We start from the raw sequence: 17,750 nt of genomic DNA on the forward strand, positions 1-17,750 counted from the left end.
ATGGCGAGGCCTAAACATAAGAGACAGAGCCATCCCCTCTCTCTTCTCATCTCAGCTAATGGCTGATAAGATCTCTTGAACTGGCTCTGTGCATTGTTGCTGAGCCTTTACAAGTTGTTGCTCATGTAGGCTGATCATAGCTTTAAAAGAATGAAAGGGAATTACTGCTTTTAATTAAAATGTATTCGTGGTTTGAATATTAATGCTTACTGTTGACTATGGCAATCTTTATGATAAGGGAATATAGATGTCTTAGATTGATCATAAAGTGATACCTATGTTCAGCTAATGGGGTTAATCAATCTTTATTCAAAGAATATAAAATGAGGTGATAGAAAGTTAGAGAAGGAAGTCTGTATTTCTTATTTAGAAGAGTTTCATGAAACAGCCCTCTATATTTCCTTTTGTGTTTACAGATATTATATACAGTTAAAAGATGGGTACAGTTGAGGGAGTATGCCTAAGAACACCTGACTGAGGTCACTGCAGCCTAAAGGAACGTCAGAAATGGATGCATTTGATGATTTGCTATAAGCAAGGCATTCAGCTAAAGACTTTACATATAGTAATTGAGTTTAATGCTCACAAATCAATGGAGAGGGATTTATTCCCATTTTGCTTAAGAGGTATCTGAGATTTAGGGAGAATAAGTAACCGACCTTTGGCTCTATAGCTTGATCAAAATAGAGCCAGGATTTGAACTTGGGTGTGTCTGTCTCCAAAGCCTGTACTTGTCCTTCTGCTGTCTACTGCCTCTAATGTTACAAAGTAAACGAAATTGAAAAATAGTGATTCATATGAGCTTTTTAAGAAACACGTTGAGGGTGTCTGGGTGGCTCAGTCGTTAAGCGTCTGCCTTCGGCTCAGGTCATGATCCCAGGGTCCTGGGATCGAGCCCCGCATCAGGCTCCCTGCTCAGCAGGAAGCCTGCTTCTCCCTCTCCCACTCCCCCTGCTTGTGTTCCCTCTCTCGCTGTCTCTCTCTCTCTCTGTCAAATAAATAAAATCTTTAAAAAAAAAAACAAAAAAAACACTTGTTGAGATTTAGTTACAATGACCAGTCAGTAAATGCAATCAGGGCCTATTCCATGGATAGGAAAATTACATGGTATCGTGTAAGGGGAGCTTTATAATCTATATTCTAAATCTATAACCTATAATACATAATACATCAATCTTAAAATCTATTAAGTCTGTAAGCCCATATCTACCTGTAACCTCAGTCTCCAAAAATCACAGTACCTTAAACATACATCTTTTGAGAATTCTGTTCAGAAGTTTGTTTTTGTTTTTAATTGAAAATGGGTAGTGTAAAACTTCGTTTGACAGAAGTATCTTTCTTGTGGTCTGGAGAAATTCTAGGGGAATCAGGTACACTAAGTGAACCCATTTTCCCTGGAAGGTAACTATAACAATGCAGTCTATTTAAAAGTGGTGATGAATTACTGACCTTTTGGTATTAGGCAATTATGAGTCATGTTAACTATCCAGTAATCTTTCATACCAAGAAGGAATGTAACCAAGCAGAGATTGGAGGGTGGGTGTGTACTATGAGGAATTTTTAGTCTAGAATAAGCAAGGCCCAGCTTGAGGCCACTGAATAGTTGATTATTCCCAAGAAATTTTGCTTTGAGTGAATCTATAAACAGATCTTTTCCTTATCGTTAAAAATCAGTTGATGAGGGCTCTGGGAATTTGAGGAAAATGGGATAGATGTTTTTAGATGTAGTATCTTTAGTAAAAGACGAAAGATTTATGCGATCTGAAGAGAAACCAGAGATGTAGTATCTTTAATTCTTTGAGGAAAAGAGTGTTTATAGAGTTGCTATTTTCTGCCTATGTTATGTTGCCTTTTGATTAAAGACCAATGATAGAACTGGCCTGGAATCAAACCTAGTAATAATTTTATTTTCTGTGTTCTAGTTTTCAAAGAAACAAATTTGATTTATTTTGCAGCTCAAGCCTAAATTCCTTTAGGTTTTCAAATGTTTTATTTACTTATTTATTAAAGTATATTTAAAAAATTTTTTAATTATTTTTTTAAAGTAGGCTCCATGCCCGATGTGGGGCTTGAACTCATGACCCTTACATCAGGAGTCGCATGCTCTGCTCACTGAGCCATCCAGGTGCCCCTCAGATATTTTTTTGAATTGAAATTATCCTCCAAACTGCCTATCAGGGAATTTAAAATGCAAACTAATATATTTTTTATCCTATACCTGCTAACTTGGATTAAAGTATTTTATCTTTTTTTTTTTTAGGAAAAAAAGGTGAATAAATGATACTTTTAGTCTTTTCACTGTAATGTGGGGTACTCTATTACATCAGCTGTTTTAATTTTTGTGCCTTCCATACTATCTTAGGCTATATGCCAAATTATTTTTCTCTTTTGAAAGAACCTATGGGTTAATAAACCTTTATATTTGAATGTTTGATTAGCATGCTGTATCTTTGCATCTTGGCCTAGCTGTTTATTGGTTATCATTGATTTATGATTTCTGTTAAAGAACTAAAGGAGCTCTATGCGTTTTAATTTACTTGCACAGTAGACAGGTTATGGAAGGAGAATGTCGATCAAAAAATATCAGTAAAATGCAGTGTTTGGGGCTGCTGGACTTAAACAAGGTAGCTGTCATTTTGGTGTCTTTCCTGTCAATCTGACTGATTGTGTTTGCACTTATGAATTCCTCAGAACACCTGTTTTTCTGGAAGAAGAAAATGTTTGACTTTCAGTGACAGATGCAAATTACATCATTTTAAATTGAATTGAGGTAAAATAGGAAAAAAAAATAGTACCTAGAGGTGACTAAATATGGACTTACGGTGAAGTGGCATTCTTTGGCCAAGCCAAGTTCACTTACTTGACATATTCTTTATTCTTTGGCCAGGCCAAGGATGGTTTGATTTACAGAGGCCGCTTTACCAGTGTTTTTCATCATGACCACTGACTTTCTCTTGAGGAGTTACTTGTTTTATTTCAGGTTGTTGCATTGATACAATATCAAATTACCAGTGCTTAAAGTAGAAATCCACTAATTCTTATTTCCTCTTTCATCTGTCTTTTCTCTGAGTCTTTGCAAATGTTTTCTGAATTGAATTGCATTTGTTTTCCTCCTCTTCTCCCCCTCCACTAGCTTCTAGGGCCTTCTGCAGACCTCACAACAAAGCCCATAGCTTTTTACTCCATACTAGGATCTAATACCTACCTTTATTCAGGTTCCTGCAAAATTGGGGAAAAGGAAGGATGGAGAATAGACTTTTTAGTCTTAAGGCTCTATGTTTATGTTTATTTTTTATTTTTACTTTTTCCTTCTGAATTTCATCTATGCCTTATTGATGGTGCCTCCTGTAACCAGGAATTGGAAACCTAGCACTGTACAAGCCTGATGGTCCTTGCTCTATTCTCAGGCTGTTCTTCTCTCCCAGCTGCAAAATACCCACTTTTCCTCTTCATTTTATTTAAGCGTTTTGATGGTAATAGGCAGTTTCTTGGAGAATAGGAAAACAGTAAATTTATTGTCTACTACTGTCATTCTGGAGGTATCAAAGTGTAAGAGAAAGGACTAAATGAGAACTGCTCTTCAGCAGCTTTGTGACCTTGGTCAAGTCAGTCAACCTTTCTGAATCCCATTTGCTCATTTTAAAGTTGTCCCTGTCTAAATGGGATGATATATAAAAAGTGATTTTTGACCTGTAAAGTGCTAGGCAGATATAATCTTTTGTAGCCAGCTGTTTACATCTTGGTAACTTTACTTGGTAAAGGTAAGTAAAGAGAATTCAAAATTTCTGATGAAACAAAATGTAGATGGATCCGCTGTTTCAAGAATTTGACAAATGGAGGTAGAATGGAAATGTTAAACATTTTGAACTGATGTACTTTTTGATATATTATGTTTTAAACTTTTCTGGGTATGAAATATACACATTTAAAAGTATATAAAAAAGTATGTATAATGGCTGTGCACATTTTAAATAATGACAATCACCAATGTATCAGTTTAAGAAATAAAACATTTTAAATAACAACAACAATAATAATTACCCATGTAGATATCTCCAGCTTAAGAAATGGAACATTATGTATCCTTTCTCTAAATTCTCCCAGAATCCTGACTTTAAATACGTTATATATGCTAATGACTCCTAAATTTAAATATGTGGTCTGGACTTCTCTCCTGAACTCCAAATCTGTATATCCAGCTGCATATTTGACATCTCCACTTCCATGTCTAATAGGATCTCAGACTGAATATCTCTAAAACTGAACTCCTGATTTCTACTCCCACCCATCCGTTCCTCTGTAGGCCTCTTTCTCTCAATTAATAGCGCTGTCTACCCACTGCTTGGCCTGAAAACTTGGGAGTTTTGAGTCTTTTTTCCCCTTCCGACCTCATGTAGAAGCTATCAGTAGAGCCTGTGAGAGTTCATTAAGAATACATCTAGAGTCTCCTTCTCACAACTGCTAACCTAGTCCACAGTTGTTTTAGCTTCCTGACTGATATCTCTGCTTCTGTTGCTTCCTGTCCTGTAGTCTCTTTTCAGGACAGAAACTTGAGGGATCTTGGTGAAAGTAAGTTCGATAATGTCCCTTCTCTGTTCAGAACCCTTCAGTGACTTCCCTTCCCACTGACTCTGCACTGCTGACCTCCAGTTAATGCTCCCATCTCCTCCTGAATACTATTCTCTTTGCTCATCCTCTTCCAGCCACACTGACATCTTGCTGATCCTTTAACGTGCCACGGAGTTTGTTGGCCTTCAGAGTTCCTAGCTTGATGCCGGAGGTCTCAGATCCAACCTCCTGCCCTTCTTGAGGCCCAGGGTTTTCTGATCTCTTCCTTACCTTTGTGGCCATGAATACCTTGGCTCTAGGCCACTAGGCATGAAGTGATGCCCTCAACCAAATACCCATTTTAGAATTCTAGTTACTGTTCTCCTTTTGAACACATCCTCCACCCCATCTTTTTTTTTTTTTGGCAAAGATTTCCTTTTCTCTGTTGCCAGTTCAGCATTCATTAAAACTGTTATGTTTTATTTAGCATATTATATTCTCTGTCAGCCATTGTGCCAGAATTGAAAGTCCAATGAATTGGTTATTAGCCAGTGCAGTTAGATCATTGATTTCTTGGAATAATTTTGTTTTGTTCTTCAACTAAAGGATGGAAGACTCCAGACAGGGGACCACATCTTGAAGATTGGTGGCACAGATGTGCAGGGAATGACCAGCGAGCAAGTTGCGCAAGTGCTAAGGAACTGTGGAAACTCAGTCCGGATGCTTGTTGCAAGAGACCCAGTTGGTGCAATTTCTGTAACCCCTCCCACCCCTGCAGCCTTACCTGTTGCCCTGCCTGCTGTAGCTCACAGGAGCCCTAGTGCTGTGAGTATGCAAACCATTCTTTCACCTTAAATACTGGGTGTGAGACCCTGCCAGATTAGAAGTGCCTTCGACTCCAAGTGCCACATGGGTGGGAGTAGTGCCTCCGTGCTCACCAGTGAAGCAGAGAACCCAGTTTAGAGACATTAGACAAATTTGATTTCCTTTTTTGCTGTTTCTCAGCCTTAAGTCATCCAACCTCCCTGCACTTCAGCTACTCATCTGTAAATTGGAAAATATTTGCCATTTCTTTTTTTTTTTTTAAATAAGGGCTTTTAAAAAATTTAAAGTAAGCTCTATGACCAGTGTGGGGCTTAAACTCATGACCCCAAGATCAAGAGTCACATGCTCTACCGATCAAGTCAGCCAGGCACCCCAGTACTTGCCATTTCTATTTCATTAGAGTGGTGAGGAGACATTCACGTGCTGGAGGGGAAACTAATACTGGTCAATGTATAAATTATATAGGAACAGAATGAACAAAGGAAATACATAATATCTATTATAATCATTATAATGATATAACAATAATCATTGCTATTATCAAACACTTAGAATTGTCAAGGTCATCTGAAATCCTCACAGGAATTCTGCAAGATAGGCCTTATCCTTTCATCAAGATAAGATCATATTAGGGCGCCTGGGTGGCTCAGTCGTTAAGCGTCTGCCTTCGGCTCAGGTCATGATCCCAGGGTCCTGGGATCGAGCCCCGCATCGGGCTCCCTGCTCCGCGGGAAGCCTGCTTCTCCCTCTCCCACTCCCCCTGCTTGTGTTCCCTCTCTTGCTGTGTCTCTCTCTGTCAAATAAATAAAATCTTTAAAAAAAAAAAAAGATAAGATCATATTAGATGAAGGAACTCAAATCCAAATTACTCATTTAAGAGTCATAAGGTGAGGGATACCTGGTGGCTTAGTCAGTTAGGCATCTGACTTTTTTTTTTTTTTAGATTTTATTTATCTATTTTACAGAAAGAGAGAGAGAGCACACAAGCAGGGGGAGCAGTAGAGGGAGAAGCAGGCTGTCCACTGAGCAGGGAGCCTGACACGGGGCTCAATCCCAGGACCCTGGGATCATGATCTGAGCCAAAGGCAGCTGCCCAACCAACTGAGCCACCCAGGCGCACCTAGGCATCCGATTCTTGATCTCAGTCAGCTTAGGTCTTGATTAAAAAAAAAAAAAAAGTCATAATAGTGCATCAGTTGCAAAGCTGGGATTTGAATTCAGATCTTTCTGGTCCATTCCAAGATCTTTCCAGCCATCTCACAGGCTCTGAAGCAAGGGGTAATAAAGCAAAAGGAAAGAAATAGCTTTTAAAAGGAGGGGCAGAGGGAAGAAGAAAGAAGTTACTTTGGCAGGAAGAGGTGGAAGACCATCATTCATGTACGTTCGAGGGCCGATTCTAGAACGTTGTTTGCCTCTCCCTACTTGGCACCTTAGGAGTGGAAGCTTTCTGTCTGAGATGTTAAGATCATTTTTGTTTTCCTCTCCAAAGTGGTTATAGCCACTCTCTTCCCCTCCATTACTCTAGCTCTCTGGAGCCTTCAGTTCAGCAGTGGGGACCAGTGTAGCTGGGTGATAAGTAAGAATTTGATGTAATCAGCTGTTTCCCTTCTAATGTTAGTGTTTTGAATCGAATCCTGTTTTTAGACACTTAATCCTTTTAAAGAAGTATTTTAGGGATGCCTCGGTGGCTCAGTCATTAAGTGTCTGCCTTGGGCTCAGGTCGTGGTCCCTGGGTCCTGGGATTGGGCCCCCTGCTCAGCGGGAAGCCTGCTTCTCCCTTTCCCTCTCCCCCTGCTTGTGTTCCCTCTCTCTGCTGTGTCTCTCTCTGTCAAATAAATAAATAAAATCTTAAAAATAGAAGGCAAGTAATGAAAGTAAGTTTTAGTTTGATATTTTTGGGTCCTAATAATTATTATTCACACTAATTCTTACCATTTGTTTCTCAATGTTTCTTTATATTTGGTTGTTTTTTGTTGTTGTTGTTTCTGTTTTTTTTTTGTTTTTTTTTTTAAAGATTTTATTTCTTTATTTGACAGAGAGAGACACAGCGAGAGAGGAAATATAAGCAGGGGGAGTGGGAGAGGGAGAAGCAGGCCTCCCGCGGAGCAGGGAGCCCGATGCGGGGCTCGATCCCAGGACCCTGGGACCATGACCTGAGCCGAAGGCAGATGCTTAACGACTGAGCCACCCAGGCGCCCCTTTTTGTTTGTTTTTAAGATAAAAATTTATCCTGAGTTTTTTCTAAGTGGCTGGATTAGTTTTCTGTTGTTGTGTAACAAATTATCACAAGGGGCGCCTAGGTGGCTCAGTTGGTTAAGCGTCTGACTTTTGATTTTGGCTCAGGTCAGGATCTCAGGGTCATGGATCAGGCCCCATGTCTCACTCATGCTCTCTCTTTCTCTCAAAAAAACAAAACAAAAAACACAAACTTAGTGGCTTAAAACAACAGGCTTTGTTAGTTCACAGTTGTGTAGGTCAGAAGTCTGGGTGGGCTTGGCTGGGCTCTCTGCTTAGATTACTGCATGGCCAAAATTAAGGGCTGTCTGGACTCTTATCTGGATGCTCATTATCTGGACAGCTCATTTGAGTCGTCTGCAGAATACAATTCCTTGCAGCTGTAGGACTGAAGTCTCTTTCCTTTGCTGGCTGTCAGCTGAGGACCTCTCTGAGCAACTCCAGGTGCCCTGTATAACTTCTCACAGGACCTCCTCATTTTCAACCCACAAGTCCAGCTTTTATGCTTCAATTTCACTTCCTTTTCTGCTGCCAGCCAGAAAACTCTGCTTTTGAAAGGCCCCCAATTAGATTAGATGCACCTGGATAATCTCCCCTTTGCCACATAATGGAACATAAACGCAGGAATAGCAGCCGGAATCAAAAGTCATGGGGACCATCTTAAGATTCTGCCATAGGTTCTAAAAAAATACTTGACAAACCATGCACAAATTGACTACACTCAGTTATGGAACTAAATATTATGTATAATTAAAATTGTTTTTTCCTTTTAGGACAGTTCTCTTTTTGAAACTTACGATGTTGAACTCATTAGAAAAGATGGACAGAGTCTTGGGATTAGAATTGTTGGCTATATCGGAAGTGCTCATACAGGTAAATGAATCATTTCTATTTTATATTTGGAAATAATTGTAAAGGATGTTAAGGTTTCTAGATAGTAAAATTAAATATCTGCAAATTTTAATTTCAATACTGAACAATAAAACCATGTATCTGTAGTGGCAGCCAGTTACTTTTCAGTGATTAGAGAATTGGTTTTACCTCAGTAGTTTTATAGCTGACTTGATTGTCATTAACAAAAGCATTTAATTATCTAACTCAATGTATAACATTTGAATTGTATCTTTTTTTCTAAGATATATTTTAAATATTGTGACTGTTACATATTATTATGTTTTAAATGTGATAACATAAAAGGATTACTGTATATATTTCATACTATGAATGCCAAAAAGTATTACTATAATTACTAAAAAATACATAAAACAAATTTTTTTATTCTTATGTTAATCCCCATACATTACATCATTAGTTTTAGATGAAGTGCATAAAACAAATTCTTTAATTAGAATTATTTTCCTGTCAAATAAAGGGATTCTATTGTAAGAATACATACATGGCCTAAGTATCTCTGAATAACACTCCCTCAACTCCTACATGCAAAGCTTTGGTAACTTTTATTGTAAGAGTTACTCTCTTATTATAAGACAATCATTAGAGTAAGGAAAAATAAACCTTTTGATAAATATTTGCTAGTAACATGAATTCAGAGTTATGAATTGTTTTGGCTTTTTAAAAATAGCAAGATTAGAAAGTTAATTTTTTAAAAAAAATTATTATTTTGCATACTTACAGCAGGTGGAAATATTAAGAGTGCTAATGTATTCAAGTCCTGAATGAAATTCATGTCAGACCACCTTGTGCTATTTTAGCCTAATGAAATAACTGTTTTTAAACCTTTAGATTTTTCTAAGTACTACCTTTATTAGGTTCAGAATTTAAATGAATTCCAAAAGAGCTAAGTATGGATTGTATAATAATGTTGGGGAAAAAAACTATATTGAATAGCTCTTAATATGCTGTCAACGTTAGAGAAATCATGGCTTAGTTCATAAACTTGTGGCTTATGAACCTTTATTATATTAAGTTTTTGGAGTGTTCTTGTAAACCTAACAGTATAATATACACACCAAGTAAAATGAAAATGAATAACCAATAGAAAATTGAGAAAATTTGATGTTTATGTTACTGAATAAAGAAGAGAGTCATTTTACTTCTTTACTCTCAAAAGAAGTTTTGGGGACTTTGCGGGGGGGGCAATGGTGAATCCAAAAACTAGAGCATTTAAAAATTCAGTATACTATTTGACATGTAGTCTTTCAGAGTAATTTTTGTTTTATTCTATTCATGGGATATTTGAGGGGGTTACTTTGCTTAGTTCTGAAAGGATAGTAAAATGAATATAAGAAAAGTCTAGTCAGAGAAAGAAATATGAAATAGCTCTTAATTGTTTAAGGGTAAATGAAATATGTGTCTTAGCAGAGCTATAAGCAAACTATCATGGCAGATGAAAGATTACATTTGACAGAACGAAATAAAGAATTCACAGAGAGGCATTTGTGCTAGGCATGAAAAAGGATTTTGGTGGAAGGGATGAGGTTTATAGGAAGAAAAAAGAAAAGGGATAATATGACAGTACTTAATGTTTTGGTGAAATATCAAGAGTCTTGCGTGTGTGGACTTTGTCTTGGAGGGATGGCAGTTGGAAGATAAGTTAAAAAAAAAAGTTTTGGGCAGATTATGGAAGTCCTTGAATATGATTCTGTGAAATTTACGTTTTATTATGTAGGCAGTAGGAATTCATTGATGTTTATTTTTCTTCTATGGGCAACATTTTAAGTTCATTTGAAATGAAAGAATAAAAATACAAAATCATCCAGAGTTACGGTTTTTCATTTTCTAGTTTCTCTTCTAAGTCTTTGCCCATAGGCATGTATGCTTTTTATATAGTTGTAATTTCTATTTAGCCATTTGTTTGTATTTAAATATTTTATAATGTGAAGATTATTTAATATTGCTGAAATTCTTTTTTTTTTTTTTTTTTAAACACTGTGTGTACTTTTCTGTGTCTGGGAAGCTAACATGAGCTGTGAACTAAATGTAGGCAGGAAGACCAGGTAGGAGACTCTTGTCTTAGTGCTGGTGAAAAGTGAGAAGTCTCCAAGGCAGCAGGAAGAAGGGGGACAGCCCAAAAGAAGAGGATGAGACTGCCTGGGTTCTCCTGAATTCCCGCTGATAGTAGAGTGCATTTCATCAAGCTTCCATTACTGATTGCTTTTCCAGAAATAGTCATCAGTCACATCATTTCAAATTCGGGTCACTTGTGGTGGTGACAGTTTGAAATAACCCATCAATTTCTCTGCTTGTGTTCAAAATAGTATTTATCAAGCCTCGAGTCAGCCCCTCTAGCTAATTAACCTCTTGATATGAATTTTGCAATCAAGGTCTAATTAGAGCTTTCTTCCTTTTTCCATATGTTTTTGTGCACCTCAGGGGAGGCTTCAGGGATTTATGTGAAAAGTATAATACCTGGCAGTGCTGCTTACCACAATGGCCAAATTCAAGTGAACGACAAAATAGTTGCTGTAAGTAACTGCCCTTTGTTTTAGAATTGAATCAAGTTGGGAAAAAAAAAGTTATCTTGATTATAGTGTGTATGAGAGGAGAATGGCTTTATATAATACAATGTTTTAAAAAATTAAGTTCAGTGAAATCTCATTGATTTGGCTCTCAGGGTCCTAAGTTTGTTTTTTGTGTTTGCTTTTGATTTTTTTACTGTGTGTGAAGAAAGGAGTCACTAACCATAATGGTAGGGAAAAAATATATTTATACACACACACACACACACACACAGACACGGGAAAGATATTCTAGCATTCTCCTAAAAAAAAGACTTCCAAGCACCTCTATGTTCTTTAAACTCACTCATTTTATATACATTTTAGGAAGCTATTAACCAGGTCTTTTTAATGTTTCTACTAACAGTAAGTAATTTTGAGCACATACAAATTTGAGATATTTTATATATTGGGGAATATAGTAATTACCTTTTGTCCATTCAGGCTGGTCTTTCTCCATTTAGTAGAAATTGGTTAAATTTTAAAGTTTATTTGAATACTATTTTTGAAGCATAAACCCACATATCTGCATAGACACATTTAATTTAGTGATTTACATAGAAGCAAATGTTTGTTGGTGTCATTTGAATCTGTCCTTCAGGTCCATCTAAGGAAGTATCTTTCATGACTCTTGGCTTAGGAAATGCCTTGTGATTTTCAGGGGATAGAGGCCTAATTTTATTCTGCCTTGTCAGAAGTGAAAATAGCAGCTAACCTGAAACCTCTGTGTAATGGGTCTCCTAATATTTTAGGTCGATGGTGTGAATATTCAGGGTTTTGCGAACCAGGATGTTGTTGAAGTATTACGAAATGCAGGGCAAGTGGTACACCTAACCCTAATTCGAAGGAAGACGTCTTCGTCTGCTTCTCCACTTGAATGGCCTTCAGACACAGGTAGTTTTTATTTTATTTTATTTTATTTATTTTATTGTATTATGTTAGTCACCATACAGTACATCATTAGTTTTTGATGTAGCGTTCCACGATTCCTTGTTTGCATATAACGCCCAGTGCTCCACGCAATACAACATAGGTAGTTAAAGCCACTATCCCTCTCCCCACCCCATAGTCTGGGCTTGGAAGAATAGCTTACTTATGGAAGTTGTTCTGTGAGTCTGGGAAGGAAAAACTGCCCATCTTTTGTAATGCAGTGATGGAGAAATGAATCAACTCATTTGTGCACTGAAGAAGAGTTTCCTTTGCCTATTATGATGTGCCAGTCCAAATGTTAGAACATGAACCCTGACATGCATTAAGCTCTGAGAGCTGTTCTAAATGGAGATGGAAATCATTTTTCCAAAAAGCTTCTAAATTTCATCTATTACTTATATTTGAATAATAAAGCTTTGACACCTTTTGTTCTAGGGGCTCTCATTTGTCTAATGCTTGACAATTTGCACACTTCGGATTTCTTATGACTTCGAACAATATATTTGGTTCTAATGTCTCCCAATTTACTCTTTGAAATACAGAGGGGGGGCGCCTGGGTGGCTCAGATGGTTAAGCGTCTGCCTTCGGCTCAGGTCATGATCCCAGGGTCCTGGGATCGAGTCCCGCATCGGGCTCCCTGCTCAACGGGAGCCGGTTTCTCCCTCTGCTTCTTTCTCTCTCTCTGTCTCATGAATAAATAAATAAAATCTTTAAAAAAGAAAAATACAGAGGGGAAAAATAAAACCTGGATTTCTATTAAGGATAGTTTTATTTGTGAAATACTTGTTATTTTGATTAAAGAATAGCAACTTTTCGTTATAGAACAAATAATTATATGCATCCCAGTTTTTTAATTACCAAGTTATTAATGTGTAGATCAACAAAATTTGACAATCCTGAAAAACAAATTCAATGTAAAATGAATTACTAGTTAGAGAACTAGTAAGTAAGAAATAATTCCTTTAGAATTTGTCAGAAGAGGAATACATTTTTTTCCCTCTCTCTTTTGAAGATATAATAAGCCTGGAAGCCTTGCTTTTTTTTTTTTTTTTAAAGATTTTATTGGAAGCCTTGCTTTCAGTTGATACTGATTTATATTTAAATCGGAACTTTTTAAGTTTTAGGTGATAGTGGAAATTTTGCTGCTGGAAGACAGATGCCCTGTCAACTGCATCGTATGTATGAAATTAAAAATCACCTAAATAGTACAGATTGTACAAATGCTATATTGACCTTAAAAGGTTTACATAAATATTTATATCAACATAATGGTTTTTAATAGCTCTGATAGAGCCCTTGGCTTCAGTCTACAGTATCAAATGAAGTATGTCATCTGCGAATTAGCAGTTCTTTCCTGCACATGCCTACATTTTAAATTTATGTTGGGATAAATTTTGACTCTAAACTTGCACTTCTTCCGTGGTTGAGAGGTCCTTTGTGTGGGTTTTACTAGCACCCTTGGAAGAGTGCTCTACTGTAGCATTTATCATACTTCGCAGCAATCACCTGTTTGATGTGCAGCCACCTATGTAAGGGAATGGTGATGCCTTGGTTCCCTGTCCCATGTAACAACATTTTTGTGTGCCGTCCACAGCCAGCATTTGTCTGTTTTACTGCAGCAAACCTTACGACTTCTAGCTCTTGGGCAATACCTTCCTCTACCATTCTAAATCTGTCTTTTTGGCCTCTAAACTCCTGTTTGTATACGTTGTAGATCTTATTTGTGTACCAATTTGGATACTACTTGTAGCATTCAATTACATAATGTACTGCTCTGTACTATAAACTCTGGTATGTAACTATTTTCCCCAGGGACACTAGCAGCTTCTGGCCACATTACTTTGGCTAGTACTAGGCTGTGCTTTTTGTCTGTATCAATGGATTAATGATCTAAGAAATTTTATGTGTGGTTAAAAATGTCATGTTAAGATCATAGGAACTTAAAAAAATTTTTTTACAGTATTTTTGAGAGAGAGTGTGAGAGCACGAGTGCCTAGTGGGAGGAGGGGCAGAGAGAGAGGGAGAGAAGCAGACTCCCTGCTGAGTGGAGCCCCACATGGGACTCCATCCCAGGACTCCGAGATCATGACCCAAGTGGAAATCAAAAGTCGGACACTTAACCAACTGAGCCACCCAGGCACCCCAAGATCATGGGAACTTTTAACTGGTTATAGTTTTCAACTTTTTATAGTTGACCCTTGAATAGCACAGGTTTGAACTGTGTAGTTCCACTTATACATGGATTTTTATCCAGTACAGTACTGTACTTTCTGTAAATGTATTTTCTTATGATTTTCTTAATAAAATTTTTTCTCTAGCTTTATTGTAAGAATACAGTATATAATACACATAATACACAAAATATATTAATTGACTATGCTATCAACAGCTTCTGGTCAACAGTATGCTATTAGTAGTTAAATTTGGGGGGGGGGGAGTCAAAAGTTTTATGTGGGTTTTCAATTGCATGGGGAAGGGAAGTGCCCCTAATCCGCCAATTGTTCATGGGTCAACAGTATTGTAAAAATTTTTAAACATACATATAAAAAAATTTTTTTTAAACATACAGAAAAATCAAAATATAACAAATACCCACAACCTACCATTTAGATTTAGCAGTTAATGTTTTGCTATATTTGTTTCATCTATTTATCTTTTTTCCTTAATCATTTAAGATTGAATAGTAGACATCATGGCACTTTAGTCCTACATACTTCAATCTGTAGTTTCTAAAAATGAAGATATTATATAATAATAATAATATCACACCAAAGAAAATTAATTGTAATTCCCTAATATCAAATACTTAACACATTGCCCCCAAATGTGTTTTGTAGCTTCTTTTCCCTCTTCCCCCTCTCTGAAGGGAAAACCTCATAAAATTAAGATTCAATCACACATTGGACTTACTGCCTGCATTATGTTTCTTTGGTTTCTTAATCTAGAAGAATTCCCCCACCCCTGCCTCTGTGGCACGGACTTAACTGTAAAGGGATTTGTCCATTTGACACTAGAATACTACATTCTGAATTTAATTGTCCTTGTGGTATAATTCAACTTGTTCCTCTATCCACTATGTTTCCTGTGAGAAGCTAGATATAAAGCCTTAGATCCAGGTTAAATATTTTTGGTAGGAATACTTTATACGCCATGTGTGATCATTTAAAAATGACCTAAAATGACTCTTGTTCAACCTTTCTTGTGTTTTAAGAGATACGTTATGACTTGCATGCTTGAGATTGAAATCTTTACTTAGCTCACTTTAGCTAAGGGAGGAACCACTGCAACCAGGGGAATTCTCTCCAAGTCCCTTCCAATTCACAGAGTTATTTTTTTTTTAAACTCTTGATGAAGTCATGTCAGAACCTAGGAGAGCCCAGGGCACTGGAATGGGCTTATTCTGCATATCTTGCTCCTTACCCACCACAACCACAAGAGTATAAGACCTCATTGTTCTTTTTCTTTTCTAAGGCTATGTGGAAAAGTATCTACTTCTGCTTTGTCAGCAACTTTACCTTAATCTTACCTTCCCATTGCCTGGTTCCTTATCCTTTTCAATAAAGGAATCATATATGTAAGTCACCTGAGATGTTTGTCATGAGGTTGTGAACAGGACTGGAATAAGTTCACTTAAATATGATCTTCAGCTACTAGTGATTCAAGGTAGCAATTCTTATTTTAGGAACTGCTGTAGAACCATCGGAAACACGAGCCCGCTACCTAACTGGAGCAGTGGAAACTGAAACTGACTTGGATGGCGGGGATGAGGAAACTGAAAAAAGAATGGATATTCTGAAAAATGACAACATACAAGCCTTAGAAAAATTAGGTAGGCACAAAGCACGACTTTCTCATTTGTTAACCATTTTCTCTCTTTATAGTTAATATAACGTGAGAAATTTTAGAGGCATTTTGAAAGATACAAATTAGGATTTTTTTTTTTTTAAAGATTTATTTATTTGAAAGAGAGTGAGTGAGAGCAAGTGAGCGCATGAGTGGGGGCAGGGAAAGAGGGAGAGGAAGCAGACTCTCTGCTGAGCAGGGAGGGGACATGGGGCTCGATCCCAGGACCCTGGCAGAAGCTTAAGTGACTGAGCCACCCAGGTGCCCCCAAAATAAGATACTCTTTTTTTTGTTTTTTAAGACTTTATTCATTTGAGAGAGAGAGAGACTGAACACACAAGCAGAGGGAGCGGCAGGCAGAGGGAGAAGCAGACTCCCCACTGAGCAAGGAGCCTAACTCGGGACTCGATCCCAGGATCCTGGGATCATAACCAGAGCCGAAAGCAGATACTTAACTGATTGAGCCACCCAGGCATCCCCAAAATAGGATATTCTTAATATCAACATCTTAACACTTGTGGCAGTTGGGGACCAAGCATGTTATTGTTTAATCTTTAATTTTGCATGCACTTTTGTTAGTATGTGTTAACTATTTTTTAATCTTGTCAGCGTTTTTAATTAGTGCATATGTTAATATGTATTATCTTTGATATAGCTATAGATATCTAGCTTTCTATACATATAGCAGTGTTTCCTTTTACCGTAATAATTCATAATGTATACATATTTACATGTTTTATCAAATTGCCAGCTTGCTATATATTTATATTTTAATCTTTTAATTTATGTGCAACTTTGTCCTTTTACTTGGTACTCTGATACCTTGGCTACATAGCTGACTCTGTTCTGGAAGCATTTTGAATAGCAGTCTCACACAATTCCCTGCACAGAAGTGCTCTGGAAAGCCTTGACAGTTGAATGAAGTGGAATACTTAACACCATCCTCTTCCAGAGAAGTTTTGCCTTTGATTGTCTTGTCTCAGGAAAGGATGACCTCAGGGAAGGAGTAACCCCTCATTCAAGTTAAAAAATTTCCTATAATTTGGAAATTTACCTTATTCTTTTTGACCCAAGTGGATTAAGTTAGATCTTTGCTATTTATGTTCAAGTGAACCCAGATAGATTTTCATGGAACTATTGCGTGAAAATCAAATACATTCTGAAGTTAGAAATATTTTCAGACACTTTTATCTGCTTTTTTTGGATCAATCTCATTGCATTTTTTTCCTTCATGAATATATATAATTTCAGCTTGACAGTAAGACCAGTCATTGAACTGCTAAGAAGTTAGCTGTCTTTGGGGCACCTGGGTGGCTCAGTCGTTGAGCGTCTGCCTTCGGCTCAGGTCATGATCCCAGGGTCCTGGGATCGAGCCCCGCATCGGGCTCCCTGCTCCGCGGGAAGCCTGCTTCTCCCTCCCCCATTCCCCCTGCTTGTATTCCCTCTCTCACTGTGTCTCTCTCTGTCAAATAAATAAATAAAATCTTTAAAAAAAAAAGTTAGCTGTCTTTTTTGCTATAGGGGCAGAAAAACTTTCCCTTCTTCCCTTCTAGGTTCTTTGACTGGTCTAGTAATTAAATTGACATAAAACAGATTAATAGGAGAAAAACAAATTTCATGAGTATGGGAGCCCCATAAAAATATGAGACCCAAGAGTAAGTTGGGCAATTGAGGTTTATAAGCCATTCTAAATTAAGGAATAGGATAGAGGCCTGGGGCTTCAAAGATGAGGAGGGTAATTCGCAGCATGGTAAGAAAAGCAAATGTTTGGTAATTAAAAGTTTGCTGTGCCACGCCAATAGGTCTTTCAGATAAAAAAGTTATCTCTGTAATAGCTCTTTCTGGTATAACCCTCCTATCTAAATTCTTTTAGGTAGTTAAGGGAGAGGTAAAAGTTTTTCCTGAGTCTGC

The 17,750-nt window shown here is 37.3% G+C and overlaps 1 protein-coding gene across 1 annotated transcript in view; it reads left to right on the top strand.

The window, feature by feature from the left end:
- PATJ (PATJ crumbs cell polarity complex component) overlaps positions 1-17,750 on the top strand; it is a 350,706-nt gene that overhangs the window by 33,732 nt on the left and 299,224 nt on the right. The window contains exons 8-12 of the mRNA XM_044914529.1: positions 5,155-5,373; positions 8,382-8,481; positions 10,942-11,033; positions 11,819-11,960; positions 15,679-15,825. Of these exons, the coding sequence (XP_044770464.1) occupies positions 5,155-5,373; positions 8,382-8,481; positions 10,942-11,033; positions 11,819-11,960; positions 15,679-15,825 (700 nt within the window). The remainder of the gene's footprint in view (positions 1-5,154; positions 5,374-8,381; positions 8,482-10,941; positions 11,034-11,818; positions 11,961-15,678; positions 15,826-17,750) is intronic.

This window comes from Neomonachus schauinslandi, chromosome 4 (assembly GCF_002201575.2).
Source record: "Neomonachus schauinslandi chromosome 4, ASM220157v2, whole genome shotgun sequence".
Taxonomy (NCBI): Eukaryota; Metazoa; Chordata; class Mammalia; order Carnivora; family Phocidae; genus Neomonachus; species Neomonachus schauinslandi.